This window comes from Pygocentrus nattereri, chromosome 28, assembly GCF_015220715.1.
Source record: "Pygocentrus nattereri isolate fPygNat1 chromosome 28, fPygNat1.pri, whole genome shotgun sequence".
NCBI classification, from domain to species: domain Eukaryota; kingdom Metazoa; phylum Chordata; class Actinopteri; order Characiformes; family Serrasalmidae; genus Pygocentrus; species Pygocentrus nattereri.
Genome location: NC_051238.1, coordinates 12018169 through 12035376, shown reverse-complemented (window position 1 = coordinate 12035376; position 17208 = coordinate 12018169). Strand labels below are relative to the sequence as shown.

The following is a 17208-nucleotide window of genomic DNA, read 5'->3' as shown; positions in this document are numbered from 1 at the left end:
GTATATAAACAATTTCAGTTTTTATTTTTTAAATAAGGTGCAAATACATCTGATTTTGCTTCTCTATTAATCATTACTGTCACTTAGCCTGGAGATCTACTTTCCTGCAGGGTTTAGTTCCAACCTACATCTAACATGTAGTCTCCTCCTTACCTACACTAATGCAGCTGATTTAGCCAATCAAGAACTTCTGAAGATGTTAACTAGCTGGAGCAGGTGTGGCTGAACAAGATTTCACAGGAAAGTATATCTCCAGGACCAGGGTTGGTGACCATTGTTGTAGCATCACATAAGAAAACACAAACTTCTCTCAATCATAGCTTAATTCCTGTTTCTTACTGAAATATGAAAAACATTCAAATGAAGGTAATGGACAGAGGAAGTAACTAATCTTCAAGTTTATAATATGCTGTAAAATGACCATGTTAACACAGGACTTGGAGTTTGGTACTTGTTTAAGAACTTTCTAAAAGCCAGCTTTTCATTAAGTGATGGACAGTTTGCAGTTTCTAAGTCACAGCAAAGAGCAATACACTCACCATTCAAAGTGACAGTCCTGCACTTGAGTGACCGTAAGGTTCGGAAAGGTCCTATTTTTTGGGCGGTGCCCATGATCCAGGTTGGAACGTATTGGCAGTACTAACAGGATCCTCACTGATATCTGGTTGTCCATACTGCGTGGCAGCAGCATGACCTGTGATCTGGGTCTGTAAAGGTCGAGCAACTAGTCCCTCCTCATACTCTTTGGCTTGCAGTGCCATGTCCTTTGCTTCAGCCTCCTTGGCTTTGATTTTGATTTGTTCTCTGTAACATTCGTTCTTTAGCAGCTCCTTCACAGAATAAACAAGGTAATCAAAATCAAATGTGGCATATCTTTGTCATAATCATCTGTCTATTTAATAAGGAACTTCAGTATAATGTTTAGTTACCCTGATAAAGTACTAATAAACAGAAAATACTGTCCTTCGTTATACCCATGCCCGTTTTAGAATGCCAGGTTTTAAGCATATTTTAGTGCTACAAAATTAAAAAAATCATACCTCTATAGTAGGTGGATCCTTTCGTCTACCTCTAATCCAAGCTGCAAGAAACAAAGCAAATAAATTTGTATCACATTAGATCTAACAAAGCATATCATTTGAGCCATATGAAAACCATGTGTCTGCCCTTATTTCACCATTGCATCATAAATGAACCAGAAATGTTACAAAATTACCTAGAAGTGAAGAACATTTTTCCCTTCTCCTGTGAAGTTAAATTTTATAGGTATATGGTTGTTTTATATATATATATATATATATATATATATATATAAACACACACATATATTCATAGCCAAATTCTGTATGGGTCAGGTTCCAGGACAAGGATTAAGGGGAAATTCCACCAGTTTTTCTGCAAACTTGAGACCACCAAAATGTAAATGTCATTCAGAGTGCTTTGAAATGATGCATTGAAGACAAACTTACCGACTCAGATTTCTTTACTGTGGTGGTGACGATCCAGAACTCACAATGTGTACTGTACAATTTATACTCTGCATCCAAAACCACATACTTTACAGATTATGCTACTGAAAGCACTTCTAATAGTGATATACTAGTTTTGACATACTATTTAGTATGGAAATATTCTGTTAGGTTTTTTTTTTACTATCAAAATGACCAGTGAAGCTACATGTGTTATCTGATGTTTTATATGCAATGTTTATAATATTAAAATTGTGGTAAATCTGAAAAAAGTCGTTTTCTTTGGGGAATTTTTTTGCCTCACCACACCGTGTGTGCTTTCCTTTATGAATGGATTTTTTAAAATACTTTTTAGATCAAAATCATACATGAGAACTTGTCTCAGGAATTAGGAAGGCTGCATATTGGTAACAATTTCACGTAATAACTTTCTGTTGGGTAGCGTTTAGAGGCGTTGAACGTTGGGTCCTCTAAACAATTCTGTTTCTTGGTTAAGTTCTTGGTTATCGCTGCATTTTCCACCAAACCAAACAAATCTGAATGACTGTTTACATATCAACCATACAGACTTTTTGAAAAATCTGAGGGATTCCCTGGTCTTAGTCTACACAAAATTCTGAAAGGAGATTTCCCACTGAAAATAGAAAAATGAAAATGCAGTCCAGGACCCGGCTTAATCCCTGTCCAGGGACACTATATGTGAATATCCAAATGCATTACCATCCCATTCAGAGGGAATGTGTCCTTCCATGTACTCAAACTCTGATGGATTGGAGGCTTCCACCAACCGTCTAGCCCGAACAACCCGCCCTTAAATTTATCAAGAGAAACAACACAATTAAACCTCATTTAATTTGTACTCATTCGTCTTGCCATGCCATTTGTGAAATATAGAACTAATATTGAAAATGACGAAGGGAATAATCAGATATTGAAGATGTCGACCAATTATCAATGACTACACTGGAAAAATTGACTGAATTATGTGGCAGGGCATTAAACCATGGCACTGATTTCACCAGTATACTGGAAATGTCAAGGGCAGTAAGCAGTAATCCTACTATCACTAGACACTGTTACTGTCAGATTAGACGTAATGTTCCGACCATGGAAAATAAGTATATTATGCTTTTATAACAAGCACATAATTAGCAAGTCGTAAAGCACAGTCTAACACTTCACTTTAAAGCAAGCTAGGGCAGTGTGTTTCTCAGCCCTGGTCCTGCAGGCCCATGCCCTGCACTTTGAAGTGTTTTCCCTGCTCCCAACACGCCCGATCCAAGCAAGCTCCTTAGCAGCCCATCATTCAGTTAAAGTGGCTGTGTTAAAGTGGAAAAGGCACTAAAATAGGCAGGAAAGTAGATCTCCACGACCAGGGATGAGAAACACTGAGCTTGGAGACTCTAGCTAGCATAGGTCAAAGTTTCTAGAAAGGTGCAGAACCTACCCGTCCATGTCTTCTGCTCGGGTATGTAGTAATATTTATTTCCAAAATGGTCTGTTCCGACATGCTCTCTCACTGCTCCAAACGTTCTCCGCAGAAGAGAGGCGAAACGGCTCATTATAACAATTTATAGCAGCAGTTTTGATGCCAACGTTTTGACTTTAGCCACGTTCAAGCCCTACTGGCGGCGCCACACACTGGGAAGGTTTTTGCGCAAAGGTTTCGCAGAAAAAGAAGCCGTAATGTGATTGGCTCTCGGAATCGCTCGAACCAATCAGAAATCAGATTATAAACCTGTTGACATACGTAACCTAACAACCTAACAACAGGACAGCGACTTTCACCGACGTTACAAAACAATGAATGCATTAACAGAACTGAAGCAGCTTTAGTGCTCTGCGATATTTAAGATATTATGATTTTAAGTAATATTATTAACAGAAACGTTACATCACAAAAGTTTCACCGGCCCAGGAAACGGCGTGGGATATCTAGTTAGCGTTTCAAGAGGCTGGCTAGCCAACTGGCTAGGGCTAATTAGCCAACCAGTTCTCCAAAAAAGCTACAATAGTGCTATAAGTTGAATTAAATGGCTGTATATAAAACTTTACCAGCATGCTGAGTTTTCTTATAGCCCGACAAACGGGTGTCGACGAGCCAGTTCGCCTGAGACGAGCAGAGTCAACAAGAAGGTAAGATTTGTTGCATTTTTGTATTGAAGCAAATAAAACTATAGTAGCTAATATAACCTACATGAATAAATTTGCTAGTGGGATATACATAACTGCACAGAAATCCTGAAGTGTATGCATACATGCTTTAACAGTTTTAATAGCTTTTTTTTAGAGAGGGCTGTATTAATTCAATATAGTGTTCCATCTCCTTTTCAAAGGCAACAGAAGTGGGCCTTTTGCCTGACAGTATACACTTGTATCATAAATACAAAAGCACAATACATGTTTCCACAATAAACAATACTTCTCATCAGTATTATGAACAAAAGCACTGAAGTTTTGCCAAAATTGTTGTGCATATCAATAATGCCAAAATAAAAAAACGTCTGTCTCTGGGTACTTGAGATTTTTTAGTAATTTTTAGATTTGTTGCATTTTATTCAGGCACGGCAACGTGTCTTTATATGTAACTTAAAAGCAACCCCGGCCAAATGAACACAGATTTACATCTGTTGTAAACATGTCTACTGCTCTTCCTACATCAGTTCTGCAGTAGTCACTAGAATGCCTAGAAGAAGATTTCCCCTTGTATTGAAAAAGCCCATTCTTATGAAATATTTTGAATATGAAATGATTTATTCCTTTAACAAAAATGACTATATGTATTTAGTGCTGTATAACTAATGCTAAGTAGCAGATGTATTTTTAACCTCTGGATCTGTGGCTGGCAGTCAGGATTTGTTGAGCAACGGTTGCTGGACAAAAACACGAAAGTGTTCTGAACTGTGTCAAACCAGTGAGGCTCAGGGGTGATGTACAAAATTTTACATAACATAACAAATAACTCATTAAATGCTCATTTTAGGCTGGATTGTCCTTTTAATAGAAGGCAAACACTTGCCAGTCCCCATAATAAGAACATAGTTATTACTTTTCATGACTGAATGAACATTTTCTGATGATGGTGCTAACATAAGAAATGTTGTCCTTGTAGGGTGCTGAGTTTGGAGTTGAATCATGACAGAGATGTGGAATGTATTCATGGGAATGGAATCAACACTATTGACATCGAGGTCATTGAAGGCAGATAGTAAGTCATGTTCATGGAATATTTGCTTGCAAGTGAATTTTGTATTGCTAGTCCAGTGATGTTTCACTCCTTCTCATGGATTCGCACTGTACAATTTTGTAATTTTACTACTCCAACAGCCTTTTATAACAAATGAATAGGTTGAGTTATGCATTTGGGATCATGGAAAAACATTCAATTATGTAGTGCAGAAGTTCATGATGACCAGAGCTATGTGTAACCAAATTTCTATTTTGTAGTATGTTGTCAGGAGGCTCAGATGGAGTAATTGTGATCTACGACCTGGAAAACAACAGCAAGAAGCCACATTACACATGCAAAGCAGTTTGTACTGTGGGCAGGTAGGGCTGCTGTGCTTGTGTCTTCTGATTAATGATCACCAGGTGCCAGTATTTCCCTCAGTCATAAGTGGCACATAGCACTGTTTTTGCTGTGAAGTGAATTGTTTTATTGATAATATGCAGTACCGTGCAGCAGTCACACCCTTTTGTTTAAGCAGCACGTTCCTTTTCATTGTCAGAAAGCAAGCAGTTTAACAGTATGTTAAGTATGTTTAACAGAAAATTACACAGAATCCACCAACACTAATATAATATCAAATCTATCAGCATTTAAGTAGTTCACTCTTTACTTTTGCGCATCAACCAGTTAAAGCCAGTTACCAACCAGTTACTAGTGTCCTCCCAAAAAAAGCTATTCCCAAAGGAGTCACTGACATCTGTCATTTTTTTTTCTCATGTACATCTAACATGGCTAAAAGAATTTCCAAAACTAGAGTTCAAAAATTATTATAGAGAAAATGGTACTCCTAACAAGCATGCAAGAGCTGGTAGACCACCCAAACTGTTACCATCAGATTAACAGTACCTAAAGCTTTCATCTTTGAGAGATAGGAGATATCAAGCTTCATGCCTCCACTGTTAGAAGAAAGTGCTGTGGGTCTAAAAGGATTTGCAGGTGAGAAAAGGAAAGGCAAAAAATACCCAAAAACATTTGCACTAGACTCCTGACAAAGGAATGTCTGGAAATGTGCAGTAAGATTTCATGGACTGTTGAATCTAAATTTGTATTGGTCATTTCTCAGAACATGAGAAACCAAGAATGCAACCAATTTCTAAGACCGAACTTTGGAAGTCTGAAAAATATCCCTGCAAAAAACTAAAATCAAGTCTAAAAACAGTAAATTCTGAAAATTATATTATGTGTGGTTTTTGAGTGTCCTGTGTTAGTTTATGTTGGGTGTATATTTTCTGCTTTTTTGACACAAATGAGTAATGTCTGGTTTTGACTGGAAATTAAATGATTCATTTTGTTTGTTTGTATTTAGGTCAAGTCGTTATGTGCACAAGTTCAGTGTGGAGACAGTCCAGTGGTACCCTCATGACACTGGCATGTTTGTGTCCAGCTCATTTGACAAAACCATGAAAGTTTGGGACACAGAAACTTTGAAGGTCTGTTGTTTTTCTCTTTAGAACTCTGCCCCCTGTTTTAATCTGGCATGCTACTCGTTCTAGTTTAGGCATAGATATAGACATTTAAAGTACACAGTACATTGTTTGAAGAAACATTGTAATCCTCTGTAGAGTTGATACAGTAATACTGCACTTGTTTAAAAATGAGGCACCACTCAACAAGTTAAATTACCATCACGATGATGGCTTGTTGTTCAAACAGTGCCTGCCATAGAAGTGTCAGATGTCTCTTATCTTCAGCCTGTGCGTAATGAGGCCACTAGTGTTTGATTTGTTACCGGCATTGTAACCAACGAACAGATGTAAATATATTCATGGGTTCACTTCTGGAATCTTATGCATTGTCTGTCCAGTTGTAATTTTGTTTGTCATAATACTACTATTAACGCTTTACAGTGTAATGTGTCTTTTTAGGTAAAGAAAAAGGGTTAATAAATATTCTGCATGTTTTGTTTAGCCAGCTGAAGTGTTCCAGTTTGAAGGGAATGTCTACTGCCACCATATGTCACCTATTGCCAGGAAACATGGTCTAATAGCAGGTGTGGTTATTTAGCGTTCACTATGTTTTCTGTCTGCTTGTTGTCACAGAGCTAAGCATCCAGTGGCTGATAGATATTAAAAAATTATATGCTTTTCTAAGAATGAACTACACATTTGAAAAATGGTTCTTCAAGGGTTCTTTAGTAAAGGTAATCACTCTATTTAGAATCATGATCCACTTTAAGTTTAAATGGTTTGTTAGTGAAATGGTTCTAAACTTATTGGAGAATGTGTTGTATATAGAATATTTTTTAAAATGGTTCTCCATAGAACCAAAAGGGGTTCTGCCATTGTTATAGTGTCAAACTTGTTACAAAAGACAAACCCTTGAAGAACCATCTTTTTTCAGAGTGTAGTTTATGACTTCCACTCTCAGCTTTAGAGACAGACAGAGAAGCTTAGTAAGAGCAGGCTTCATGCTAACTGATAGTGTGCATTTACACTGCACTGATATGGTTTTATTAGTAGCACTAATGTTAAGGTTTTTTTTTTTTTACATCTGCATTCAAAATATAGAATATATGTTTAATCTCTGATGTAACAAAACCCTGTGTCTCTCCAAAATAGCGATGGTTATAAGAGACACTCTTTAAAATGATGTAGTAATATAAAAAGAAACATGAAATGAATGTAAAACCAAATTTTTGCTTTTTTGACTTTAAATTAAAATGAATTAAAATTTAAGCCTTATTAAAAGTTTCAAAACATACCGTTCACTCCCAAGCCCATATATGGAAAATAAAAACTTGTTTTGGATTAATTATTTTATTTCTTAGTTTTTATGATGTCACAAAACCAGTGAATTTACCTGTTCAGTCCACAGCATGTTAGACCTGCCCATTCATATTGAATTTACAAGGAGGGTTTTAGCCTGGTCTGCTTTTTGAATGAGGCCAAATACAGCGCAATAAATCAGAACAGAGCTCAAAAAAAGAATAAATAAAAGAAAGAAAGCATAGAATATGAACCTGTTAAATGTATGCGTCTAATGGAGCACAGATCCACCCAGCCTGTGCACTTCTGAATCAAAGATAGAACGGAAGAATGCCGCAGAGGTACGAGAGATACGAGAAGAACTCAGCCACCAGCCTCCATGCCAGAGCGGGAGGAGCTAGTTATAAACACCTGTGTAGCTTTATTTCTCTCCTTCTCAGTTTTCACTTGTGTACGTTGCATTCATGTTATCAGGAAAAGTAGCTTGCCAGAGTAATTAAAGTTTGTCATGTCAATTTAATTTTTAATTATAATATAAAGTTAAATTTTAATTCATTTTTGTGAAATTATTACAGTTACAATAAACTGGAAAAAGGCTTGAATTCTTATCAATGAAAAATGAAATCTTACAAACTAAAATATAATTCCATCAATCCATCCATCAATTTTCTATATAAATAGAATAAAATTATATAAATATAATTCCTAAAATGTTATATATCATTCAAGTTTAATTTTAAGATTTTAAGAGTTTTCTTAGAGAAAAAGAGAAAAAAATAGTTTTATTTGTTTCTTCTCTTTTCTTTGCTTTATTTTGCTGGCCAACTGGACCTCCACTTGGCATAGGTCATTTAATATATATGACCTTATTTGCTTGTGAAAATACCACAGCGTTTACTCTTTTACTCCTCTTTCTCTTGTGTCACTTTATTTTACAGAGCAACACATGGGGAACATTTTTAGCCTTTGGCATTTCCTGACATATTCACTGATTACATATTATAATATGTAATGCTGGCTTTCCACACACAGATTAATCGAAACTGTCCTTGAGTTCCATCTGTTTATAAAATCAGGCCTTAGAGTAAACTCAGTGTTTTAGCTCATATTTCTCATTTTTATTCCCTAATGCATTTCTGCTAACTCCAACAAACTAGACAAGCAGGTTTGTTTTTCAGGAACAGAGATGCCACTAAGCATTTTAAACAATAGGTTTTATTGTGCTCCACCTGCTCTTGTAGGTGTTGTTACACAGTTGTTTTTGTAAATTCAGAATTTACTTAGATGGTTATTACAAAATTATTCATACATTCATACAGAAGTTGTGCATATGCGTTCCTTTACTCTTGTTTTTTAGTATTTTGAATGATTACTTATGGTTTAAAGCCACAGTCAAGGACTTAAGAGTAGCAAAGTGGCATTACTTTCAGTACACTTAAGAAGGCACATGTTCTCCACTGAAAATGACTTAATTATATAAAGAAATAAATAAAGGGCCCATATCTTGGAAATATTTTTCTCACTTTTTGGAAAAATATGAGTTATTGATATGCTGCTGCAAAAACAATTAATTTTTAACTCTTTTCATTTATATCTCTCAGTCTTCAGTACACAGAAACACAAGTCAATTTAACTAATTGGGCAATGGTTATTGTTATTATTGGTTAATTAATAGTTGTTATTATTATTTATTCAACTGTCATTTAAAAAATGAATGATGACCATTTTCAATAGAAAAAACATCAAACATCGTAAGTGTGCCTGGGTGGAAAAATAAAAACCAACAGAAATGCAGGAAAGGCTTCCTGAATCATTAAAACAATGACAATCACTAAATCATTTGTATTATTCACACTTTTTGTCTCATGTTTGGAGGTTTTAATTTTTTACAGTTAATATTTGATGTAAGCAAAATTAGCTGTACAAATCTATACTGGATTGGTTAATTTAGAGTATTTATGAGGCTTTTGTCTGTTAGGATTGAGATTGTCTTGTTCTGCTAAAGACTCTCAATTGTCTCCATTGTGCTGTGTGTTGGCAGTTGGTACCAAAGACCCTAAAGTCCAGCTGTGTGATCTGAAGTCTGGCTCCCGTATTCACATCCTTCAGGGTGAGTAATGCACTCTGAGGCTGGAGACAACATGATGTAGGATCATGTTTGTGCATATAATGCTTTCAAATGGCAAAAATTGACTCTACTTAACCACAGCGTTTGTCAATATTTGTGTCTTCATTTTTTCCCATTTTACAAAAAATACATTGTTTCTAGGCCTTGCAGTTTACTGAGGGTAGTCTAAGGATGCTCTGTTTAAAGCACAAACATCTGTAACATCACTCACAAACAAAATGTTGTAAAAAAAGAAATGTACTGTATTTGCTGGAAATTTTATGAGGAGGTTTGTGTTATAATTTGTCTGGTCAGGTCACAGAGGGGAAGTTCTTTCTGTCAAGTGGTCCCCACGCTATGAGCACATCCTGGCCACTGCTAGGTAAGGCCGGTCACCCATACACAAAGGAAAAAAAGAGTTCAAAGAAAAAACACTTGCACTGCTCACCCACAGCAAGAAATACAGTGTACTAAGTGGCAGCACTCAGTGTTCTATAAACATGATTTTCTAGACGTTGTGAGAAAGATTGGTCAAATCTAAGCTTTGTGTTGTAATGTGTATGTCAAAATACTGTTTAATGGTTTATGCTCAGTGAAAGTGACTTTACACATTTGGCATTGCAACTTAAATTGTAGTATCTGTTTTACATGCTTATTCTGCAAAAGGGTAGTTTGAAGGTTTTGATGCTAAATTAAGTGCTGAATTAGAGTGCATATACAGATCACCTAGTGGTTAAGGAGCTCATCTGCTTGCTAGCAAAAGAAATGGCTAATTAGTCCTTTGAGAGTATGACAATGTCTAACCTGCTTGAAAAACAATTAAGCAAACATGGCATCATCCTCTGTCACAGGATTGCAGCACTTACTTGTTTGAGTTTTTTTGTCCAAAGATAATTATTAAGTAAATAAGATGAATACAAACACTTAATAGGACATCACATATTTCTCTGTTTTTACTTGTTGTTATTGTTATTATCATCAGTACTGATAGTCATAATGTAACGTAATTAATGATGATGTATTAAACAAGGATTGTGGGTAAATTAGTTTGTGCCTTGTGTCTCTGTGTCTCAGTACTGATAGCAGGGTGCGTGTATGGGATGTGCGACGGGCCTCTGGAAGCCTCTTTACTTTAGACCAGCACAACGGCGACAAGTCTAAGGCCTCTTCTGAATCAGGTAGGTCCAGTCACAATAGCTGTGATGGATTAGTTAACTACATGTACTGTACCATAGAGTTTTCATATGAGCCTCGCTGCAGTGATTTTTTTAGTACTTAACTGTAGTTAAAGGTTGACCAGTTAAGATTTTCCAACCTTTTTCCAGGGCCTGCTGTTTTTGATAATATGAGCAGAACTTGTGCACAGAAACATGTTTGACCCGTCAGTCATGGACCATGTCAGGGCAAATGTGTCAGCTGAAAAAAAACAGTATGGTACCTGTTTTACATATTTGACAAGAACCTCATAAACCTGCTGTAGAAATAATAACAAGCTGCTGTGATGCTTGGGTGCTTGTCAGGTCGTTACTCAGGTAGCATTTTATGCTCACAAAAGATTCAGGATGATCCATTAATGAAATATAAATGTAGTGATCTTAATTCTTGTTCTTTTGTTTTGTTAAGTGTGCTGTTATTGTTATTGCATAATACATGTTCCCAACATTAAGCAGAACTGAGTGGAGACAGAAGGAAATGACTTGGAGTATTCAAAGTTTTGCCTGATGCGTGATTGCGTGTGAATGAATGCTGTTCTGATTGGCTGTATACTAGAATTTTTAATTTCATAGCTTTGCTTTAATAGATGTTTATATTCTTTTTGTGACTCTCACCTCTCTTCTCAGTGAACACAGCCCATGATGGACGTGTCAATGGCCTGTGCTTCACCGATGACGGCCTTTATCTCCTCACCGCAGGCACGGACGACCGCATGAGGCTGTGGAACAGCGCCACTGGCGAGAATACACTGGTAGGCAGCAAAACATGAGCACTGTAGGTACAATCAAATTGTGCTTTGCTACACAAATTGTTCTACTCCGAACCAGGAGACCTCTGGCTGAACTTGAGGCACAAAGCTTTTCTCTTTTGGACTTTTGTAAACATTCTGTCAGAGTCTGAATTTGAAGTTCATAAAAAAGAAGTGTTGTTGCTTCACTTCTCTCGCAAAGGTCATTGTCTTTAAGGGAGAGAGAGTCTGTCATTCTTCTGTCAGCTGAGATGGCATCTGAAGAATTCTGTGTGGCTCCTTGTGACAGAAAAATATGAAGAAGATATTCAAGTTGAACACATTTATGAAATGTCTTAGAATAACTAAGATGATGTAGAGTTGGCCTAACACTAAAATGTTAATGCGTACAGTGCCATGGAACAAGTACTTGCCAAGTCCTAATTTTCTATGTTTTTGCATAATTGTCACACTAAATGTAATATACAAAAATTTAATACAAGAGAAGGAGAACACAAGGAAACCAAAACACAGTTTAAATGATAAAAACATTTTGCAATACAGAACCATGAATTCTGTTCACTAACAGAAAATACTTCACAAGAGTGTTGGGTCATCGGCTTTTAATATGAAGCTCTAGTGCAATTGTGTTATGCAGCAAGACAACAATCCAAAGCTGTCAGGTGGCAGTTCCTTGTCTGAATTGCCACCTGAGCTTAATAGCTGGTCTTTCACATCCCTGTGGAGGAATTTTGTCCCACTGTTCTTTGCAGAATAGCTTTAATTCAGTAACATTTGAGGGCTTTTGAGCTTAAACTGCCTGTTTAAGGCCCTAACATAGCATCTTGATGCAGTTCAAGTCAGGACTTTGACTAGGCCACTCTTAATTTTGTTTCTTTTGAGCCATTCTCAGGTGGGCTTTTGTGCTTTGGATTGTTGTCTTGCTGCATAACACAATTGCACTAGAGTTTCAGATTATAAACCAATGACCCAACATTCTTGTGAAGTATTTTCTGTTAGTGAGCAGAATTCATGGTTCTGTCATTTATAGCAATTCAGCCAGGCCCTGAAACAGTAAACATCACCAAAACACTACCACCACAGCTGACTATCGGAATGGTGTTCTTATTATGGAATGCTGTTTTAGCTCCATGTCACATGTAATGGGACCCCTGTCTTCCATAAAGTTCCAAGTTTGACTCAGCAGGCCTCAAAGCATTATTGCAAAAAGGCTTGGGGTCTATCAAAGTGTTTTTTGGCAAATGTAAAACAAGCCATTGTGTTTCTATTAGTAAACAGTGGGTTTCACCTTGCCTCTCTCTTAGGGCTACCATATTTTCCAGGCTCTGTCTAATGATGGAATTATGAACGCTGATCCTAATCTGAGCCAAGCAACACCTGCAGTTCCATAAATGTGTATCTTGCTTCTTTTGTGACTTCCTGAATGTACTGACATCTTATCTTTTATGAATTACTTATGATTGCAGCATAGTGTTCTGTTTGTTAAGACATTTTTAGCCTTCTTCACATTGCTGAAAAGGTTCTATTTAAGCAGTGTTTATATTCAACAGAGCTGGCAGTAGTCAAGCCTCTGTGTGTCCAATTGAATTGATCCCACTTAACATTTAAATTAGGTTAATTGGTTGATTGCATAACAGATATTTTTTATTTTTATTTTTTTACATGGGACCAATTAATGATGAATGACTCTTATTCCTTCAGAAAGTCCTTTTCTTTTGTCCTATATAAAATTTTGTTTGAAAACCATGAAACAATTAAGTGTGACAAATAGGCAAAAATAAAAGAAATTGAGTGCAAATACTTTTTCACAGTGCTGTACATCAGGTCTCCCTGCTCTATACTCCCTACTTCAGACTTTACACTGTTAAGAAGAAAAGGCACTGAAACTCACTATCACATTTCACATTTGCTCTTCTACATGCTATAATCTAATATCTCATGTTAATTCATAAGAGTGTAAAAACACGTTCAGCCCACGATTTGATTCATGATACTGGATTCACAGTTCAGCATTCTCTTGAATTTTTTAATACAATTTGAATGAAGAAAAATTATGAAAATGATTAAATGATGATTTATCATTACTATCACAAACTTAATATCTACAGTAGTGTTGGGCAGCAGGAGGATTGTGAGTCATTGTTGTTTGATGCTGGTTACTTGTGAACTTTGGTTCTACTAGTTTGTTTGTGTTTTTTCAACTCATTAACCTTCAGAAATGTCTCACGATTATTTTTGTCAGGTAAACTATGGGAAGGTGGTTAACGAGAGCCGGAAAGGTGTGAAGTTCACTGTGTCAAGAGGCTGCAGCCCAGAGTTTGTCTTTGTGCCATGTGGCAGCTCTGTGGCCATGTATGGCCTTCACACCGGTGAACTGGTCACCATGCTGAGGGGACATTACAATAATGTGGACTGCTGTGAGTTCCACCCAGACTATCAGGTAACAGGAGCATTTCTGAGTGAATAGATGGGCAATTATTTTTTGTATTACAGTAGGCACACTGAATGTTCTATTTAAATATTGTTTATGTAAAGGTCCTGTGCATTTAAAGGCGCAGTACTTAAATTACTTACACTTTTAAAAAGATGTTACAGTGTGCTGGTGACAGTCCAATCATTGTTAAGAGCAAGGAACAGGGAAGTGTAGTGTAATGGTTTCTTAAATCGCTTTAAACACCTGCTACCTCTTTGTTTGTTTGCTGTATTGAATATCAGGTAACAGAGTCTGTTGGGCTGAACTTCAACTCTGTATCAATGCCTACTATTTTTTTTTTTTGCCTTTTCCCATGAAATAAAATTTTATCCAGGAACACACATTAGCAACTCGTCTCCAGGGATTACACTGTACAAAGACACTGTAACCAAACGCGAACCAGAGAAAACACTTGCTCATTATACTGCTATGTCTCTTGTGTGCATGGTCCTCAGGAGCTCTACAGTGGTGGGAAGGACTGTAACATCTTGGCATGGGTGCCTGTGCTACGTCATCCCGACACTGAGGATGAGGGGGCTGGCTCTGTAAAGGTAGGATGGCTTGCAGACAAAGAACCAAACCCCTAGGGATCTCAAACCTGTGAGACAGTCATGTATTGTAGAGTTAGAGGTGGCTTCTAGGTTGGGTGCAAACACCTATTGATTCCTGCTGCATATTTATCTTGTAGATAAGATGAACTCTCTAGTGGCAGAGGATGCTAGCCTTTAAAAAGACAACAGATTAACTGAAACATACCTTGCCTCTTGGGTGAAGTCAAAATGTTCTGAATACGACCTTGTCATTACTGATTTGATTCACTTTGACAGCTAATGATTCAAGCCAATATTTTGCTTAAACATGTAAATCCAGCAAGGTGTAAAAAAATTTAACGATGTCCTATTTGACTAGTATGAATTAGTCAGGGATCACGCAGCAAAAATTACATTTTGCTTTCTGTTTGGAGAAAGACTCTAGACAATTATTTAGCACTTTCTTTACCTTATGGACTGCTTTAGACTAAGATTAAGACCAACAGACTTTTCTCTTTGAGAAAGTTCCCAACTGAAGCAAAGCATTTGCTTTTGAATGGCTTTTAAAGTGATATCTAAAGCAATTTCAGTAGACTATGCTGGATAGGACTTTCAGAAGACCTGTGGATAAATAATGGGCTGCAAACTAAGAAAAGCAGCATCAAAGTGAAAAGTTACAATTCCCTCGAGAGCCTCTCAGAGCCAGCACTGAGACACATTGAATGGGGGCATGTAAAATTCTGATGGGGCAGTGATAATTTGAGTAAAACATACTTTGCAACTGTGCAGGTTAGTTCCTCGAGCTGAACATAGACTGTACTTGCATGTGCGGTTAAATCAAGTGGTCCATCCACAAAGATATTTAAGCAAACCAACAATAAAGATTTGATGAGGTCTATATCAATACGTAACTAAAGTACCTGACCACTGATGATAAAAGTCTTTGGAAATAATAATCTAGTGTGTAACGGTGAAAGTAAACTACACTAATGTTTAAAATCAGTTTGTCCAAAACTGAGGGGGCATGACAACCTTGTTGAGTCTTTTGCCCCCACTGTGGCAGCGGGCCTGGAGAATCCAGAAACAAGACAAAATCGAGAGTGAGGGACTACAATTAGTAGTTGTATGGCTGCATTTTAATTTTGGCTTTTAACTCTCAAAAAACATAACAGTAAATTTTTTTTTCTTTACCAAAAAAAAGTTAGCTTGAGACAAGAATCAGCTGTTTATTTCTGGAATGGGATATTAAACTAAATAAATAAAAGCTTGTTATATTTTTCACAATGCTGTGCATGTCACTGTAAGAACGTAGGTGAAAAGAAGAGTTCAGATCAGATTCAGAGTATAGCTGGTAGTCATGACGCACAGGGGGGCACCTGCAGATAAACCGGTTGTCGCGGTGCATACTTCACAGGTCACTTTTCCTTTCTGTTCATCAGGCGTAGAGTTAAGATCACTGAAGCAATCCAGCAGATCCAGCTATACCTGTTGTGCTAAAAAAAAAAAAAAAAAAAAAAAAAAATCAGCCACGTACTGAAATCACACATACTGTATCATACATACTGTTTAACTATTATCCTACATCTTTTGGATAATGCTATTAATAAGACATACATTGGTGGTTTTGGAGTACTTGAATGTGGAGTATCAGACTAATGGCATTTCTTCACAGGGTGGGGCCCAAACTTCGGTTAATCCTGCTTTCGAAGATGCCTGGAGCAGCGATGAAGATTAAATGAGCTAATCACAGTTTGAATATTGCAATACTGAACAGTCACACTACAGTGCAATATGCTGGAGCTTTCTTTCAGAGGGGAACCAGCCTCAAAGACTCTGTTATACCACAACTGAATGTACTGTATTATTGTATCATGCCAAACATCTCTGTGTCCACTTTTGTTTACAAGCCTGTGTTTTTTTTTTTTTTGTTTTTTTTTGCCAATGTAACATGTTTTGTTATACATATTCCTTTTTGCATACCTCTACATCAATGACCCTGTCTAGTGAAACAGGATTTAATAGATGCTACTTAATATACTTAGTGTGGGTCAGGCGTGTTAGATTAGGGTTGGAACTAAACAGGGCAGTCTACAGTGGCCCCAAAAATTAATCAAAACTTGTGTTAACTGATGACATCATGAACTCAGAAGAGTACAAATCCAATGTTGGATGCAAACCAGCAGACGTCTGCAAACAACATCACAAACATAAAACACAAAAATATAACATTCTGTAACTGCCTTTTGAGAGAGAATTACAGTCTTGAAATGGCAGATTTAAAATGGATAACAGTTGGTGTGACATTTTGTTGCACAATATGAGTTATACAGTTTTATGTATGGCACAAATGTCCAAATAGTTTTAGTACCACTGTATCTGTGTGAGTAGATTTGGGAATTTCTACTCTACCTGAAAATGATTGTGACTGCCATATGTGTGCTGTCAGAAACTGGGTCTCATTTTTCTCCTTCATTTGCATGATGTGGCCAGGTGTGATGACCACACCTCTAGTATGACTTATGGTCCAAATAGGTCAAAGGCAAAAGTCATAAGTTTTTCAAGGCATAACGCAAGTGAGAGATTTGGATGGTGTGCATAGATGCTGATAATGATTTTTTTCACTGCCAATAAATGGATTTTTTATTGTGATGAATACTCTGTGTCCAACTGTTTCTAAACGTAGCAGTTACGAGCAAGAAAGGAAAGTGTGTTTAAAGACCGTGTTACTTCAG

At 36.9% G+C, this 17208-nt stretch overlaps 2 protein-coding genes across 2 annotated transcripts; one reads left to right on the top strand and one right to left on the bottom strand.

Annotated features, from left to right (window-relative positions):
* Position 1: 1 nt before the first annotated feature.
* Positions 2-3119, bottom strand: ndufaf2 (NADH:ubiquinone oxidoreductase complex assembly factor 2). The gene is made up of 4 exons (XM_017723364.2): positions 2917-3119; positions 2190-2279; positions 1041-1081; positions 2-830 (listed from the first exon to the last, which is right to left on the bottom strand). The coding sequence occupies exons 1-4, from the start codon at positions 3029-3031 to the stop codon at positions 591-593; spliced, it is 486 nt and encodes a 161-aa protein (XP_017578853.1). The 5' UTR covers positions 3032-3119; the 3' UTR covers positions 2-590.
* A 107-nt stretch (positions 3120-3226) lies between these two features.
* ercc8 (excision repair cross-complementation group 8) lies at positions 3227-17129 on the top strand. The gene is made up of 12 exons (XM_017723344.2): positions 3227-3605; positions 4582-4677; positions 4917-5018; positions 6005-6128; positions 6607-6688; positions 9445-9513; positions 9826-9892; positions 10585-10688; positions 11352-11476; positions 13716-13913; positions 14402-14497; positions 16149-17129. The coding sequence occupies exons 1-12, from the start codon at positions 3529-3531 to the stop codon at positions 16209-16211; spliced, it is 1203 nt and encodes a 400-aa protein (XP_017578833.1). The 5' UTR covers positions 3227-3528; the 3' UTR covers positions 16212-17129.
* Positions 17130-17208: the final 79 nt, after the last annotated feature.